This window comes from Helianthus annuus, chromosome 5, assembly GCF_002127325.2.
Source record: "Helianthus annuus cultivar XRQ/B chromosome 5, HanXRQr2.0-SUNRISE, whole genome shotgun sequence".
Classification (NCBI taxonomy): Eukaryota; Viridiplantae; Streptophyta; class Magnoliopsida; order Asterales; family Asteraceae; genus Helianthus; species Helianthus annuus.
In genome coordinates, this window is record NC_035437.2 from 153,628,338 (window position 1) to 153,647,677 (window position 19,340).

The following is a 19,340-nucleotide window of genomic DNA, read 5'->3' on the forward strand; positions in this document are numbered from 1 at the left end:
TATAATACTGGCCCGTAGGCATTGCATCACTAATGGATGTCTTAATAGTTCTGGCCCGTAGGCACTGCATCACTAATGGATGTTTTTTATAATACTGGCCCGTAGGCATTGCATCACTAATGGATGTCTTTATAATATTGGCCCGTAGGCATTGCATCACAATTGGATGTCTTTATAATATTGATCACCTTCATTGGTGATTTAACCCGCGATTTATAAATCATTTAGTTGGGTTTTGAAATCCTTAAAGGATTATCGTATAGGAATGACGTGCGTGATTATAACGAATCACATCTGCCATGAATGTTAACATGCGTACAGAGGTTAACAGGGAATCAGAATCTTTTCAGTTAGGTCGTACCATCTTGACTAGATCTTAAAAGACCCCAAGCTAGGTTTCACCTTTTAAGATTCTTTATTTAGGCAGATCAATATAAAAGGAATGGTTTTGATTTATTTTTATATATATTAAAACAAAACTCATAACATACATTCCAAAATCTCAGATACAATTACATATTGCCCTAAACGGGTCTTTTAAATAGTACATACCTCCATAGAGGTTTTAAAATAAGTGACAAGTCCACGCAGGGACTAGTACAAGATAGGTGTCCATGCAAGGACTAAAGATAAGTCCACGTAGGGACTAAAATACGATAAGTTGTCCACGCAGGGACTTATTTCAAAGTAGAAATTACATTTGTACTACTATTAAGGGCTAGTGGTCACGTTTCTTCTTTTTGCCCTTTAGTAGATTCGCCAAGCCTTTGAGAAATCCTCGGTGGCTTTTCTTTTCTTCCTCGAACTCTCTCTCCACACGGTCTAGTCGATGGAGTATTTCTTCCTGTTCAGGAGGAGAAAATCGTGGTTGTGGCGCTTGATGCGGAACGGGAGGTCTGGGAGGTATTGGATACCCATGAGCTGAGTAATCCGGTGGTCCCATGTTTCCATGTGCTCCGTCAGGGTAGCGCGCATTATATCTAGCCGACACCACATATGGGTCGCGCTCATAGCCGTAGTTGTATTGTGCTTGTGATGGTTCAAACGGGTTGTAAGCCGTTGGACCTGTGTAAGCTGGTATGGGTTGGTCATACCCAAATGGTGGCGAATTTCGTGCAGTAGGTGCGGAGTTCGCTTCTTGTATAGGACTTGAAGGTCCTTCTTCTTGTAGTGGCGGATAGTGGCTACTACTAGAATGTCGAGGAGTGCTGAAGTGGATACCCCCTCCTCCTCGTGTAGACATACGAGCATTGGTCCTCCTACGCCTCGGCGGATCAGGTATTACTGGTTGTGCCGGTGGCGGAGGTGGTGGCGTAACTGCCTCAAAGCGTGAATCCTCAGAGGGATCCTGTGGATGTCTCGGTTGCGATGTCTGATGAGATGGTGTGTTGTACCACTTATGTCGGTCAAACAAGGCCATAAAGCTGTCTGGGCCTTGATACTGCGGACCATGATATGAAGATCCATCAGATACTTCTATCGGATGCGTGGGCGTACCACGAGCTGGTTCAGTTGGATCCTCATCTTCCTCCATGGGATCTTCAGAAAAATGGTCTTGTGGCCCTAGTGGAACAAAACCTGAAGGTTCCTGTATGTAGTCAGCCGGGTTAAACTGAGCTACGTAGTATGGAGTAGGGTCATCATAATTCCGGTGCGAAACCGAACGTTGTAGAGGTATGAAGGAAGGTTGTGGGTTGTTGGGATTATTTTCTGAATCTGGCCCAAAGGAGTGCCGGTAGGATGGCGTCGAGCTGTGCGAAGTGGAATGCCTCGCTGGTTCGTAAAGATCTCTTCGTCGTTGTGGCTCTTCGCTTCGTGTCATCGAAGGATGTCTTGTACCAGATGGTCCAGCTTCTTGATCGTGATGTGTCACGATTTCTCCTCGGCCTCTTCGTCCCCTTCCTCTTCCTCGGAATATAACAGGTGGCATTTTCCTGCTCCAAAACTTATTAAAAATCAAATCGAAAATAAAGACAAAATGGAGTAGTAATCCGAATTTGTCCTAAGTTCTTGTCTAGACTCAAGTATGTGCAATTGTGTCACTGAGATTAAACACATTAGGATAGTGTTTAATTCACTCAATGTTGGCTCTGATACCAACCTGTCACACCCCGATTTCCACGTGTCTCACCGGTGGGCCCGGTGGGGGATTACCGTGACGATGTTGGCAACAATATAGTCAAACCACACAATTATATAATGCACAGCGGAAGCATAAGATAAATATATAAATTTCAACCTCTGATTGTAATATCAAAATGTATTACAGGGGTTGGATATATCCACAGTGGATCGTAAATAAAAGTAAAGTATTGTTCCATTAGATACTGCAATCAAGCTTGCGAGGCTTATCCCGACGCTAGGGAGCTAATACCAGCCAATTACGTTTAGGTACCTGCACTTAATCTTTTTGGGGAAAATACGTCAGTTTACACTGGTAAATACATTCAACTGACACATTTGAAAATGTTTATTAAAATTGATTTGAATGCACAAGGCACAAACTCTTTTATAACTTGGGAAAATTCATAATGATCTTGTGAACGTTTTACATGTTCTTTTATGCGTTCAGTAGCCCGGGTCGTGCCGGGTTAAAGATTTATAGACACACCACGTTTGCGTAAAACCGTAGTATAAAAACCAACGGCTACGTCTTTTAGTTTTAATGTCGACACTTTATACCGGGTGTACGCCTACACCGGGATGTCGATGGTCGTGGCCATTTCGTAAAATGATGCCAAGGATATCCGGGACAACGGTCATTAAACCCCCCAAAGGCTTATAAGCAACAAAACTGTTTAAATGAGCCAATCATATTTAATCAATTAACCACCTAAGCGATGGAATTATATAATGCTCAATCAAGCGGTATTAATATACCGTAACCCAAGCCCATATAGGGGAAATAAGTTAAAGTATTTACCTTTGCAAGTATTAATCCTTAATTTAGATCAAGTCACCGATAGCTTTTACTGGGGCTCCTAATCTGGAACGAAGGTTTTAATTAACCTCTTAGAATCCTAACGGTCCTTGTATTAGCCGTAGCTTAAACCGGTTGATTCCGATATATAGATATGGTTAATTCGCACGAAAAGGCGAAAACCGAGAATGGAGTATGATTTGGACCCGACAAGTTCAGTGACTTGTTTTATATGGGTTTATAGTTCATACTCTGGATTTTGGGGTTCAAATAGTATACTTTGACCCATATCGGCTATTGCACGAAAACTAGTTCCGTGGGCCGTACCGTGTGCGCAAATAGGCGAAACGGTTAACCATAAGAGTCGTACGCTTATTTCCTAAGTCAATATGCCTTAAAAGTATTTTGGTATCAGTAGGATACCTTCCGTAATGCCCGTAACGAGTTTAAGTTAAGATTATGCCCCGTAGGGGCTTTTCGGTCATTTTAAAGACTTTAAAAGGGATTTTCGAGTTCTACAGGAAATCTGAGTTTCCCGAACAGCTTATAAAGCTTAAAATACTTTATTTATTATTTAAAACCAGTGGCAACTGGAATCGGGTCAAAAGACCTTGTAGAACTCCCGTTTTGGCCAAAAAGGGCATATTCGGTATTTACCGAACCGTAGCCATAACCGCAGGTTATGAGCAAGGTAAAATTTATTAAAAATCTTTAAAATTCCCAAAATATTATTTTACCACAGTGGGTAAAAGTTTTGGTGACGAAAACTTGGGTTAGATGGGCGTTATGCTAATTGCGCCGTTAATTACAAAACTTTCTTAAAAGTGCGCCTTTTAGCATAACTCTCATTCTAGACCTCGGATTGACGTGAAACTTTAAGGACATGCTTATAATTTAATAAGCAAGGTTTTGTTCCGTTCACGTGTCCGAAATACTTGTTTTAATTTTAAAAGGCCGTTACGGTCAACTTTTAGGCGAATGACGGAAATACGTAAAAGACTCGGATAACTCATGAACCGACCACAGAGGCGTATACCAACATGTGACCTGGTCCCAAGAGAGTCCTAAGGTATATTTATACCTCACTAAAACGGGTCAGAACTGAAGTCAAAGCAAAAGTCAAACTTATGCGACTTTCGGCTCCGAACCGGTTCAATATAGTAAATGATCGATTCAAACGAGCGCAAACAGGTTTATATACTTATTATCATGTTTTATGATTATCAAAACAGGTTCCATAACATATATATTACAGATTATGCATAAATCGCTAAAATAGCTTTCTGTTGACTTTTTAACCGCACGTTTGACTCGACATTTGACATAGTTAGAGTGGTGATCAGGGGGAACCATTTTAGAGGTTTATTGCCCACATAAATACCAACTCATAACCACTTTTGATTCGTCATAAGACTGAACCATTACTGATTTATTGTAAAGTCAAACCGTAGTTACGACGGTTTGGTTCTTAGCCATTTACTAAGGAAATGTGAAACCACAAAGGGTTGGATCACTTACAGAAGTTGTGTTCTTGCTTATGGAGCAGAGAAAAGGACTTGAGAGCTCTTGAAATGATCAGAGGTGTGTGTTTTGATGTTGTGAATGTTTATGTTGCATAAGGTGGCTATTTATAGCAAATGTCATGCAACTATGATCATTGCAACACTCACAATAGTCCAGAGGTGATGGGTAGGTGTCCCAGAGGTGTATGGGTCGAGTAGGGGGCACCCATGCCTCATTTATTGGCTCATGATCGTTCACAATGCTCAAAAGTCAAGAAAACACAATTTTTCTGCATCTGGGCGTCCAATGCGGCCCGCATGGAGGTTCCATGCGTTTACAAAGCGGGCCGCCTGGGATTAATAGATCAGACGCGTAGTTGAGGAGGCTCGCGGCCCGCCTCAACTTAACCCATTATGCAATGCGGGCCGCGTGGGTTAAGATTTCAGAAATTTTTAAATCTTTTATCATGATTACAGAATCTGGCCATTAATAACGAAATCTTTTGTAATGATTTACCTGACCTTTCGGTTTTGAAGGGGTAACTTTGCGGTTTGGCCCTCGGTTATTTACCGATAGGGGCCTCGTGTTATTTACCCGCGCTATTAAGTCCCCGGTTTATTTATTTAATTATTCTGAAAGCCTTAACTTTCATTGTTGACGCTTTTAACCCTTCTTCTACGAATTCGATCGTATATTTCTCGTTTCATATCGAAACTTCGCGAAATTTATATATATTATTTTAGTGAGGGTATAATACCGTTACAAAGTCTTTGGAACGTTAAAGGGTCACTCAGAGGTATTATTAAACATGTTGACACAGTTAACCCCTGTAGTTTGTAATCTCTCACTTTCTTCCGCGTTTTGTTTTTGTACGATCTATAATTTATTCGTTTGAAGGTTTAAGCATTATTTAGGGATACTATACAGTATATTTACCCTTGTTGACATTTATAACCCTCGAATTTACATACTTTCAAGGTTTGTCAAAATTAGTCCTTTATTTATTATAGATGCCACGTGTAAACAAATGACACGTGTTAACACATCATTGGACACAAAATTTCGAGGTGTTACAGCGAAAACCGTGTATGGAGTGTGATTTTGACCCAACAAGTTTGAAGACTTGTTTTATATGGGTATAATAATCATACTCTGGATTTTGGGGTCAAAACAATATGGTTTGACCCGTTTCGGCTAATTCATGTAAACTAGTTACATAAGCCGAACCGTGCGCGCAAAAGGCGCAACGGGTAACCGCAAGAGTCCCACACTATTTTCCTAAGTCAATATGCTTTAAAGAGGTTGTGGTATCAGTAGGATACCTTCCATAATGCCCGTAACGAGTTTAAGTTCATATTATGCCCCGTAGGGGTATTTCGGTCTTTTTAAAGATTACAAAAGAGGTTTTAGAGTTCTACAAGAAATCTGAGTTTCCCGAACATTTTATAAAGTCTAAAATACTTTATTTATTATTTAAAATCAGTAGCAACTGGAATCGGGTCAAAAGACCTTGTAGAACTCAAGTTATGGCCGAAAAGGGCATATTCGGTATTTACTGAACCGTTGCCATAACCGCAGGTTATGAGCAGGTTAAAAAATAATTAAAAATCTTTAAAAATCCCAAAATATTATTTTACATCAGTGAGTAAAAGGTTTGGTGTCGAAATTCTGGTTTAGATAGGCGTTATGCTAATTGCGCTATTTAATTACTAAAGTTTCGCAATTTGCGCTATTTAGCATAACTCCTATTCTGGACCTCGGATTGACGTGAAATTTTTTGGGACATGCTTAGAAATCAGTAACCAAGGTTATGATCCGTTCACGTGTCCGAAATTCTCGTTTTAATTTAAAAAGGGCGTTACGGTCAACTTTTAAGCATTTAACGGAAATGTGTAAAAGACTCGGACAAACAACGAACCGGTCACAGAGGGTTATACCATCATGTAACCTGGTCCTAAGAGAGTCCTAAGGCATATCTAAATCAAACTTTAACGGGTCAGAACTGAAGTCAATGCAAAAGTCAAACTTTTGCGACTTTCGGCTCCGAACCGGGTCTAAACAGAAAATGGTCGGATCAAACAAGCTTAGACTAGTTTATATACTTATTATCATGTTTTATGAGTGTTCAAACAGGTTGCATATCATCTACATTACAGATTATGCAAGAAATCGCAAAATGACATTTCTGTTGACTTTTTCTAAGCACGTTTGACTCGATATTTGATCTAGTTAGAGTGGGAATCAGAGGGTGCCCTTGTAGGGGTTTAATGCCCACATGATTACCATCATATAACTATCTTTGATTCGATAAACCACTGGACCATTCGTGTTTTATCGCAAAGTCAATCGTTAATTACGACGGATTGACTTTTAGGCTAAAACTATGGAAAAATGAAACCACAAAGGGTTAGGCAACTTACAGAAGCTTGGTGCACGACTAAGAATGATAGAGGAAAGCTTGAGAGCTCCAAGAATGATCAGAAGGCAGGTTTTGAGGTGTGATTCAATTGTGCACAAGGCATTGGCTTTTATAGTGAAAAATAAGGCTTAGGATCATCACAACTCACCCTACAATGGAGCATGGATGATCAGCAGGTGGCCCTGGGTGCTAGGGGGCAAGTAGAGGGCGCCTATGCTTCATTTATTGCACATATGATCGTTCACAACTTCAAACAGCAAGTCTGTCCAAGAATTCTGCATCTGGGACTTGTACGCGGCCCGCATTAGATTTAGGCCATATGTACGTGGGTCGCCTGGATCTTCATGTCAGGAAACGTATCTACAGGTGGCTCGTGGCCCGCATTGACTTGCTTGTTTCCCTCAGGCGGGCCGCCTGAGGCCTGATTTCCAAGATTTTCAAATCTTTTGTAATCATTAACCTGACCTTTCGGTTTCGAAGGGGTAACTTTGCGATTTGGCCCTCGATTATTTACCGGTAAGGGCCTCGTACCTTTTACCCGCACTGTTAAGTCCCCAGTTAGTTTAATTACTATCCGAAAAGCCTTAACTTTTATTGTTGACGCTTTTAACCCTTCTCGTACGAATTTGATCATAACTTTCTCGTTTTAAAACAGAACTTCGCGGAATTTATATAGTATATTCTAGTGAGTATATTTTACTGTTACAAAGCCTCGGGTTCGTCAAATGGTCACTCAGAGGTATAATTAAACATTTTGACACAGTTAACCCTTGTAGCTTGTAATTCCTCACTTTCTCCCGCGCTTCGCTCCGTACGATCCATGATTTATTCGTTTGAAGGTACGAGCATCATTTAGGGTTACTATACAGTATATTTACCTTCGTTGACATTTATAACCCTCGAATTTACATACTTTCAAGGTTTGTCAACTTTAGTCCTTTATTTAATATTTAATGCCACGTGTAAACTCATGACACGTGTTAACACATTATTGGACACAAAATTTCGAGGTGTTACACATAAGAATGTTCTAGCATGTATTCACAAATAGCATAACAAATAAGCATGTTAAAGGATTGAATGTTTGTATAAGATTGATTGTATGTGTGTGGTTGTGTATTTAATACGGATACATGTTGCAACCCAAATAGTGTTTAAAGCGTAAAATGGGTCAAGTATAAACTCACGGTTTACGAAGATAAGTTCCACAAATGCGAGTAAGCGGTTTGAGGGGATGGAAATCACTAAGTTACCCTAAAAAGGATGAACAAATATGTATGGGTTTATGGAGTTTAGTGAGTGATATATTCGGGAATTTATAAGTATGAAAATACATAAAAATATATATCTTGATTAGATACTTATTTGGACACCATTTTTAGTCAGTGTTTTTCATGAGTGTTACACTGATTGGAAGTCCAAAATAAAGAGCCCAAGACTAAGATAAATTCCTCATTAACATATAACATTCAACCATGGTCTCGGTTGATGTTATAGTTCGGTTTTTGAATGATTAATAATAGGTATATTAATAAGTATATTATAGTCATGTATAGGGCATGTATTAGAGGTAGGGTAATCCATTAACCTCATGATGTTCACCACTGCACAAAATCACCACAAGAATGATTCAGATGATCATGAATAATATGAAGAACGTAAACTAACTATTCTAATTCACCATGTAACCAAGTGGGTTCAACTAGACAAGTGTACTCTAAACATGATTATGGTTGGAGACTTTGTGTAGTTTGTTCACATTGTTTACTTGAAAGTTACTTGGTGACTTAGATTGTATGAAAATGGAGGTATATGACCTTAAAGTTTCTGAATTCATGCTTCAACACAAGTCTTCCAACAATAGAACTTGTTGGTAACTTGGTTTGGTGCAATGAATTCCAAGAAACAAAGTACAAGATGAACAAGTATGAAGGTTTAAAGAAAAACACCTAACTTGGACCTCAAAATGGTGATGTACTATCTTTGTTACCTTGATAAACATGTGGTAACACTCCTAGAGGTTATCCAAGGAAGGAGAAACAAGAAAACATGAAGAAAAGATGAAGGGAGTGAGTTAAAAACTCGCTTTTGCACCTAGAACTTTTCTGCCCAAAGTTGCAAAATCTTGAAGATTTTGAGTGATTAGAGAGTGTGGAAGTGTTTAGGAGGTGGTAAAGAGTTGTATTTATAGTTGGGATTAGGGTTTGGGTGTTAAAAGAGGTGGTTGGGGTTGAAAAAAGGGAAATGGAGCCAAAATTCGTGAGTTTTGAAACAATCTTCCAGACTTGGTAATTTTGCATCCGTGTGGATCAGGTGCACGGTCATGTGGATCACGAAACACATGGTCTTGCGCACCAGGTGCACGATCGTGCGGGTCACTGAACGCATGGTCATGCGCATCAGTTGCATGGTCGTGCGGCACCTGCAGAATTTACCAAACTTTCTAGAATTTGCAGTTTAACCCATAGAGTTTGAAAATTCCATTATTTTATGCTAGAAACTCATAGTTAAGCATGTTTTGTGGTATTAGGATCATCTTCAATTTGATCTTCTTTCTATTTTGAATTTTGTGAGATAGGTCTGGGTCAAAATTGGATCTTGTGAAATGGGTTTTCTGTTTTGAGATTTAGGGGTTTTGGGTGAGTTGGGTGTTCGAAAGATTGGGTTTTTGAGGTAGGTTTGATCAGATTGTTGTTGGGGTTGAGCAAAATTGCAGCATGTGATGTGAGGTGGATGGTGGTGGTGATGGTAGATGGTGGATGTTGGTGGTAAATGGGAGAGAGAGAGAGAGAGAGAGAGATGAGAGATATATCTATTTTTTAATTTATTTAATGGATAGGTATTTAATTTTTACACAACTGGTTCCTGAAAAGTGAAATGACAATAATACCCTCATGTGCAAGTCACATGGCCATATTTAACAGAATAATCTAACTGGGTTAGGGCTAAAGGACATAACGTGCAATATTTTTAAACATTAAGCACAAGACTTGTCAATTTGAAAGATAAAGGACATCGCCTGAAATTCACTATAAAAGATAAAGGATTGCGTATGGGCAATATTGAAACTGTCCTTTCCAATAGTATCGCAACTGTTTTTTTGCAGCTTTTGTTGTTACCGGAACTATGTGGTATGGTTCAACAACTACCCCCATCGAATTATTTGGGCCTACTCGTTATCAATGGGATCAAGGATACTTCCAACAAGAAATATATAGAAGAGTTAATGTTGGGTTAGCCGAAAATCAAAGTTTATCAGAAGTTTGGTCTAAAATTCCTGAAAATCAGCCTTTTATGACTACATCGGAAATAATTCGGAAAAAGGGGGATTGTTCAGGGCGGGCTCATTGGATAACGGGGATGGAATATCTTTTAAGTTCTTACAAGTCCCTAAGTAATCTTCAAGTCACAAAGTGAGCAACACTACACCAAGTCTCCGACCATACAATGTTGGAAGCACTCGTCTAGGTAGACCTCACTTTGTTACTTAGTAAATAGATAGATTAGTTGTATATTTCATTTCTTATATTCATGACCATCTGAATTATGTTGGTGATTTGTGTATTGGTGAATTCTTGAGGTTAAAGGATTTATCCTACCTCTAATGCTTAACAAATGCTTGACATACTTGACAAAATAAGTAATAATATATATACCTATATAATACTCATTCCAAAAACCCAACCATGGTATCAACCAAACCATGGTTGAACATTATGTTAAGGTGGAGAATATCCAAAAACTTGGATTCCTTATTTCAGACTTCTAATGAGTATTTAAGACGGTATATATTTTTATGTAATATATTTCGGACTTGTAACTTCGTTTACATTCAGTGGCGGATCCAGGAATTTTTTTCAGTGGGTTCACTGTTTTTAAATGCTCATTTCATAGTACCGGACATAAATTTTTTCGGGTCGGTCCGACGGTTCAGATCGGGTAAGGTTCATCACATAATAAAGATACAATACAATAATAAGAATTTCACTATCATTAGAAATTTCGAAACAAAATAATATAAGTAGGATGGTCTATACGAATTAAAAAAAAGTACTTATAGTTTTTTTGCTACGAGTTTTCAAGATGAAAACGTTGCATTACATCTTCGACCCACAACTAAGTTAAGACTAAAGATTGATATTTTTCTGTATTCTATTATGTTGATCAATACAAGGTACAAAGAAACCCAAAGGCCCATCTATATGCAAGCCAACTAATAGTAAAATAACCTCTGATCCGGTAATAAAAATCATTCTTGCTTTGGATTCATTTATTTGCAAAACAACCAGTTTACAGGAACTATTGATGTCGTTGCTGAACTTTCCCTAAAAACCCATGAGATTACAATCTAATTTAATTGGTATCCGTAAAAAAAAAAAAAAAAAACATATTCATTACTAGCATGTACAGGAACGTTGCCAAGATAACAAATTCAATGGTTAGGTTCCTATTTAGAGATTTGGGGATCTATTTTCGTGGTTTGTTGGTTTTAAAAATAGGGTCATGGGAGAGCTGGTTTAATGTTAAACCCCTAAGTTCTGTTTTAGATTGTAAAATAAAAAAAAGAAATTAACGAGAGGAGGAGTCGAGCTACTGACCTCAAGCATGGAAATATAGGATTTAACCACTCGGCCACCTATCAATTTTATTAATGGGTTCATCCCAAATTTCTTTTATGGGTTCATATCAAATTTTCTATGAACATTTCTACTAAAAATTTGAAACCGAGGGGGTTTGTGTGAACCCATAAGTCTCAACATAGATCCACCCCTGTTTACGTTCCCAATCTGTAAGTCCAAAATACTCATACACATTTGTTTATCTTTTTAGGGTAACTTTGGTATTCCATCCTTCAAAACCGCTCACTCGTTTGTGTGGAATATCTTTGCAAACTGTGATTTCATACTTGGCCATTTTATGCTTTAAACACTATTTGGGTTGCAACATGTATCTGTAGTAAAATCACAATCACACATACAAGAGATTTGAACCATTAAGAGCACATTAAAAGCTGAAACAAACAACTCCTTAGTCAATTGAACTCAAATAGTTTCAATTGAAAAAACACATGCTCTGATAGTTAAGAATTTGATATTTGGACTTAAGTAGTTAAAATCATAAAAAAACCAGAAACTCAAATAACAATGAGTAAAATGTCAAAATGGCCCTGAGTTTAAGCCACTTTTGCCACTTCAGTCCAAAAATGAAACCTTTTGTATTTGGGTCTCTAAGATTTAATTTTTGTTGACATTTTCATCAAATTGACAAATTGAGCTATAATTTTATGTTAACTGTTGACAAATTGACAAAAGTTAACAGAAAATTCTAATCCAGTTTGCTAATTAGATGAAAATGGAATAAAAAATGAAACCTTAGGGACTCAGATACAAAAAAATTATTTTTCGACTGAAGTGCCCTAAACTCAATAATTTACTTACTCTATCATCTTTGGTTGGAAATAATTAGAGGGCCGAATGTTAAAAATTAAAATACATTAAGGGCTAAATAAAACAAGACACACTTTATATAGAGCTAGGGTTTTATCGTCTCACACCCTTGCGTTTCTCCGATACCTTCATAGCAGCAGCTGCAGGTACTCCACTCGTCCTCATATCTCTCAAATTTGCTATGAATTAATGTCAGTCTTTCATATGAATATACAGATCTTCTGTTAATTTTACTGTATTAATCCAAATTACCAAGTTATGGAGGTTGTTAGTTAAAATGCGTATCGGATTAGTCATTATGGATTCTACAATCGTTTACTTTGACAGTGATAGTGAAAATAGGCAATTTTATGGTTATAATTTTTTGTCACTACACAGATTTATGGTTATTTTAGGTTATAAATGAATTTGTTTGTGTGATTAGTTTGATACACATGTTTGTAGGAATTAGGGCTGCAAACGAACCGAACGACCTTGTTCGTGTTTGTTTGTTAAGAAATATATGCGTTCGCGAACACTTATCGAACGGGATTTTATGTTGGTGTTCGTTTGTTAAGGAAATGAACTTGTTCGTGTTCGTTTGTGTTTGTTTGTTAATTTTAGGCAACAAACAAAAACGAACATTGACGAAGACAAATGAGCACAAACTAATGTTCATGAACACAAAAGGAAACAAACGAAGACAAACAATCGTTCATGAAAAAAACATATAATACGCTGGCACTTATTAGATGTTTAATTTGTCGGAATTTCGAAGTATTTAAATAAATATAAAAGCTAAAAACACTAATGAACTATCGAACACAAACGAACATGTTCTTTGTTCATGTTTGTTCATTTAACCAAACGAACGAAATTTCTTGTTCGTGTTCGTTTCGTTTAATAAACGAACGAACACAAACGAACTTCCCGCCGAACGGTTCACGAACTGTTTGCCGAACGTTTGGTTCGTTTGCAGCCCTAGTAGGAATGTTTTCTTGATTATTAAGGCTTTATTAAGTTATATACATGATGTTATTTGTTTATTTGAGGTAAATTGATCAAGTTAAAGGTTTTTGAATACAAATATATATGACATGTTAAATCATTTATGATCTGATGTAAAAGGAGAGCAATGTAGCAGTTAATCTTTTCTATGGTAAATTCTCATTTTAATAGTTTGCAGTTGTAATTCACATTTCTGTTGATTATATACATCTTGTTTTATTAACTGAAAATATGTCATCTAATAGTAACCAAGTTTTTTTTATATGTTTAACTAAAAGAAAAAAAACTAAAGTCACCAACTTTTTTTAATGTTGTGAAACTTGGTTGCTATAAGATATTTAGATGACATATTTTCAGTTAAAAAACAAGATATGACAACTTATATTATAATTATATACATGGATATGATCAACTGAATTGGAATAGGAATGATAACTTCAAACCATTAAATGAGAATTCACCATAGAAAAGAGAAATTGTCCCATTGCTTTCGTTCGTTTATTTGGAATTAGATTTTGCCTCATTGCTTTCGTTCGTATATTTGGAATTAAAAAGCTTTGAACTTGATGAACTTAACCAAATATAACTGATAATATCATGTATTTAACTTAATAGTCGTAGAAAAACATTCCTGCAAACCTGTTTATTGAACAAACCACACAAACAAATTTGATTAACGCTAAAGCAACCCTAAATCTGTTTAACTAAAGTCACCAAAATTTTCTTATTTTATGAAACTTGGTTACTATTTAGCGATTATTTTTTAAAGCTTAACATGAAGGAGAAGGTAATGGTATGAAAATATTCACAAGAATGGAACATTATCGAAACTCACGCGTCGTTATAGTTAGAACACTACTAAAACATGGTATATTTCATGATTTTAACTACTTTCAACTATATTTTTATAATATACTAACTTGGTTTCTGGTTCAACGCAGTTTGTGAGAAGATCTAATCTACAGAAACATGGCAGGGTATGTTAACTAAAAAACACACTCTTTTGTTTAATTTTGTAAATTTTAATCAGCACTCTACTTTTCATATTTAAAATCATGTTAAATTTGTTATTCTTTGTGTGCATACAGTGAAGAGGCTGTTGTTCCCATTGAGGCACCCGCCCCGGCACTCGGTGAACCCATGGATATCATGACCGCTTTGCAGCTCGTGTTAAGAAAGTCACTCGCTCATGGAGGTCTCGTGAGGGGTTTGCATGAGGCTGCGAAAGTGATTGAAAAACACGCTGCTTTACTTTGCGTTTTGGCAGAAGATTGTAACCAGCCCGATTATCAAAAGTTGGTCAAAGCACTTTGCGCTGACCATAATGTGAGCTTGGTTACAGTTCCAGCTGCAAAGACTCTTGGCGAGTGGGCCGGTGTAAGTCTTCACTAATGCATTCGGTCGAGTTGCAGTTGTGTTAAATATGATTTATTTAAATTGTTAACTTGCAGTTGTGCAAGATTGATTCAGAAGGGAAGGCAAGAAAGGTTGTGGGTTGCTCATGCCTCGTTGTGAAGGTACGTTTCTGATTTCAAGACACTTATACATGTCTAATTCAATTTACGGGTTGTAAAATTTGTTTTTATTGTGTAATGTTTGTTGTTCAGGATTACGGTGAGGAAAGCGAAGGTCTTCACATTGTTCAGGAGTATGTGAAATCTCACTAATGACAATGGGACGCGAAACTTGTTTTAGATCACTTGATGTGTTTCATCTGTGTTGGGAACATTTTGTTTTAGGAAATTTTGAATGGATTTAGATTCTGATTATGGAGTTTTTGGTTTCAAGTGATTGTGCTCATTCAGTCTTTTGGCTTTATGTTTTATAAGTTTCAATCATATTTGAGATGATATTGTTTCTTAATGTTGGTACTTGGTAATGTGATCTAACGGCTGGTGATTGATTAAAAATCAATAAAGATTGGAGAGGACTAGTTTGTTTTTCGTTTGAATACTTCAAAAATATAAACAGAATTCAAAGTCATGGTTAGCTATGAACTTATGCAGTATAGCGGGCTAGCGGCCCAAAATCAAATAAAGGTCAAGGTCTGTTGTATGATATATAGGTTATAGCTAGATTTGGAAAACGGGTTGGGTCGGGTCATGGGTTAAATTGGGTTCGAGTCAAAAGGGGTTGATTTGGTTTGGGTCAAAACGGGTTCGGGTTGGAACGGGTTCGGGTCAGAACGGGTTTCAGGTCGGGTTGGTTAAAAATGTTTTTTTTAAAGAGATTCTACATCAAGGGGCAATTTTGTTCGGTTTGAAACGGTACGGTACGAAATGGTTCGATTCGAAACGGTTCGGGTCGAAACTGTCGAAATGGTTCTATTCGAAACGGTACGGGTCGAAATGGTTCGATTCTAAATGGTACTGGTCGAAACGGTTTGCGTCGAAATGGTACTTCCGGATGCTGCAATTGAAAACAAAGTTCTAACTCATGATATCACAATTCGTTGTAGCATAAAAGCCTGAGAAATCACAAATGTTTTTTTAAAACGATAGTTATAATTTCTTTAAAAAGTTATTAACCATGTTGCTCTGTATGTGATAGAAAAAACCCAATTATGCAACTTTCTATGTTTCTCTGTTATACTACTCCTGATTGATTACTTGTCTTTTAGACAACATATACAAGTTGATTATGTAATTCCCAGGAATTTCAACAAAATAATGATTCTAAAATGCACCACATATGTCCCAGCGTTTTTAACATAGAGGCATATTCTTTATATTTGAATAAGATTATCAGAAACCACAAAACACTTGGTTTTAAAATGGGTTGGGTCGGGTCATGGGTCAAAATGGGTACGGGTCGAAACGGTTCGCGTCGAAACGGTTCGATTCGAAATGCTATTGGTCGAAACGGTACTGGTCAAAACGGTACGGGTCGAAACGGTTCGCGTCGAAACAGTTTGATTCGAAACGGGACTGGTCGAAACGGTTCGCAATTAGTAAAATAACGTTAAAATTAATGCACTTTCACTTTTGCCCCCGAGGGCCCACACATATATACATTATATGCACATACCGCAAGCGAGGCGTACAAAACATGAAAGTATGAATGTTTGAAATGCGATGGTGAACTATGAAGAACCAGCAATACAGAAACTTTAATAAGCAGACTGATAATAAACACATTATTACATCTTGTGACCCACAATAAGATTAGCTTCTCACTTCCAGAAACAAAACTATAACTGTAAATAACTAACTGGCAAACTACACTGCCGCTTTGCTTTCGTTTGTTGGAAGATATACGCCTTCTGCTGCCAACCAAACATTATCAGCTCGTTTCTCCCTAACACCACAAACCTGCAAAGAAAGTTGAAACACACGCGGGAATGGTTTTAGATCATTACATTTGGGTTCCTTTTTATCAAACGGGTCAAACAAACAAATACATTTTTCTTAAAGGGAACCCAGTTAAAAGGGTCACAATGTTTCTGACCTCTTGTTGACCGATAGCAATGCGACTAAATTTCTTATCATGGGTGTGTAGATATCCACTTGTGTCGACATGGAGAAGCCTTATTCGTTGATCTTGTCTCCATGTTTTCCCGCTCCCCACAATTTCAATTCTTAACAACATAAACGAGTTTCAGATGTTTTCTGTATACTTGATACATACTACAAATAAATGAACAAAGATTCACCTCCAATAATCTCCGGTATCTGAATTACCATCATCTCCAAAGCAACTCACCTACATCAAACCTCAATTACTACTGTCATAATATTGTTTTTTGTAATCATAATTAACGTGTATAAGTATAACATTTAAATTTTAATCTTAAAAGAGAATACAGTGTTTGTGGATCAACCCAACCTCGCATATTTAAACATGTACTAAAAATGATCCATGTCAACCCAAACCTGTTTTGACCACTCACCTCAAGGTTGCCTGATATTGGTGAAGCATGCAAGTGGCTATGGAGCCATTTCCTGGTTCTCATGTGTTGCAACCGAATGACGGACCCACTTTTTATGTTGTCTCCAGGTTTAACGTATGTATCGGCCTCAGGTCTAACAATCTGGCTTGTGAGACATCATTTTTGAAGCAAAGAATCAGAAAATGAGTTGAAAAAATGTACGATCAAGTAACTCAAACGTACAAAATGAAAATGAAAAATGAACATACCCAGTAGCTATTGATATCATCTACATTTGGAAAACTAGTAACGGATTGCTGCCCACTGCCAGATCCATATGGCACATTGTGTGAATGTAGTCGAAATTTTGTTCGTTCGTGCATCAACTTGATCACTGACCCATAAGTAATCTACCACCACAAGAAATGAGCATAAACGCAATTAATTAAGTTCTAATAGGATTTGTATCGGTTTTGCTACTTAAGTTTGGTCATTTACCCACAGATTGAATAATATTCAAGCAATTAAGTGTTATTAAAGTGTCCAACAACAACACAGTATCTGGATTAAGATCGAATTCGAGGTTGATATGCGTAAATTGTTTTGGAATCATATGAATGATTACTTTTTTTTAACAACAATTTTTTCACATCTAAATACCACCTAACCTTGTACTTGCAAAGGTCTGAACTACGCCACTTTTGTGGGATCTCGCTTCCATAGGTCATCCATAGTTAAAAATACTAATACACAACATATATAATATAATTAACAATATAGATTTTTAGAGTTAAATGCCATATTAGTCCCTGCGGTTTGGGTCTTTTTGCCAGTTTAGTCCAAAGGTTTCATTTTTCGCGTGTGAGTCCAAAAAGGTTTCACCGTTGCCATTGTAGTCCACTGGGTTAACTTCATCCATTTTTTCTATTAATGAGAAGAGCAATTCGGTCATTTTATATGTAATTCTGTTAACTAGAAGGGCAATTCGGCCATATAAAATGATCGAATTGCCCTTCTCGTTTATAGAATTAATGGATGAAGTTAACCTAATGGACTAAAATGACAATGGCGAAACCTTTTTGGACCCACATGCGAAAAATGAAATCTTTGGACTAAACTGGCAAAATGGCCCAGACCACAGGGACTAAAATGACATTTAGCTCTAGATTTTATTACAAAATCTATGGTTTATATACCATAATACCAACATCTTGCAATTGTTTTAACAATTTTTAATAAAAATGCAGGATTATCCTCAACCCTACTTGATCCATTTCAATTTTGAAACTGAAGCTAATGGTTAGGGGAAGCATTGCAATCAAATGTATTCAAATAATCAGAACATTAACAAATTAATTAAGTAAACGTGGTAACAAATTGTTTAACTTAGAAAAACTCGAGCTCAACCTCAGCTTGTTCTGAGCTCTCTATTTTCTAAAGCTCAAGCTCGGCTGGTGGTGAGTAGTTTTTTTCAAGCTCGAGCTTGATTTAGTAGTTATTCACACTTTGGAACCAAACCAAACCATTAGTAACTGTTCAATTAAAGTTATCAACGGTTTGGTTTCGGTTTCTGATGATAAAAAACTGTTACTAACGGTTTGGCCTAAAAACCGTCGAAACCTGACCATGAACACCCCTAAACAGACTTGTTACCCAACTTGAAGGTTGAGCTCATTTATTAAACAAACTTATATTTAGGCTCGAGCTGACCTCGTTTACACCCCTAGTTGCGTTGCAAGAACTAGATATTCGGAAATTCGGAAAGATTATTACCTCTACGCCTTCAGAAGTGGCGGCATAGACGGTATCCGAGTGTAGAGTTAGGAAGAGTAAGATAGCGAGACCAAAGAAAGATGATGTTGTCATGGTGCACACAAGAAAACACCGGCCGGAAAATAAAGTGTGTGTGATAAAGCTTTCTTTGTGAAGTTGTTAAATAACGAACAAGTCTTTGTAGGGTTGACTTTGACCATCAAGTCTTCGATGGGCGTATTACGTACGTTACAAAAGCTGACGCCAATGCCATCGTTCCACCTGGCATATTTTAGATGTATCATATTTTAACTAGCACAAAATACATTAGTTTCTATTTTTTTTCTTAGTAGCGGCGTAGCTTGTTGTCCGTCTACCTGTCACTAGTCTGTAATCGTCTCTATTTTAATAAATTTATGTTGGTAAAAAAATACATACATAAAC

At 37.2% G+C, this 19,340-nt stretch overlaps 2 protein-coding genes across 2 annotated transcripts; one reads left to right on the forward strand and one right to left on the reverse strand.

Annotated features, from left to right (window-relative positions):
- Positions 1-12,325: 12,325 nt before the first annotated feature.
- Positions 12,326-15,126, forward strand: LOC110941610 (40S ribosomal protein S12). The gene is made up of 5 exons (XM_022183269.2): positions 12,326-12,435; positions 14,218-14,253; positions 14,365-14,653; positions 14,728-14,793; positions 14,884-15,126. Exons 2-5 carry the CDS (start codon positions 14,246-14,248, stop codon positions 14,941-14,943), a joined length of 423 nt encoding a protein of 140 aa, XP_022038961.1. The 5' UTR covers positions 12,326-12,435; positions 14,218-14,245; the 3' UTR covers positions 14,944-15,126.
- Positions 15,127-16,333: 1,207 nt separating this feature from the next.
- Positions 16,334-19,075, reverse strand: LOC110941609 (stromal cell-derived factor 2-like protein). Its single transcript, XM_022183267.2, has 6 exons — positions 18,918-19,075; positions 17,414-17,554; positions 17,166-17,306; positions 16,929-16,978; positions 16,724-16,853; positions 16,334-16,587 (listed from the first exon to the last, which is right to left on the reverse strand). Exons 1-6 carry the CDS (start codon positions 19,008-19,010, stop codon positions 16,495-16,497), a joined length of 648 nt encoding a protein of 215 aa, XP_022038959.1. The 5' UTR covers positions 19,011-19,075; the 3' UTR covers positions 16,334-16,494.
- Positions 19,076-19,340: the final 265 nt, after the last annotated feature.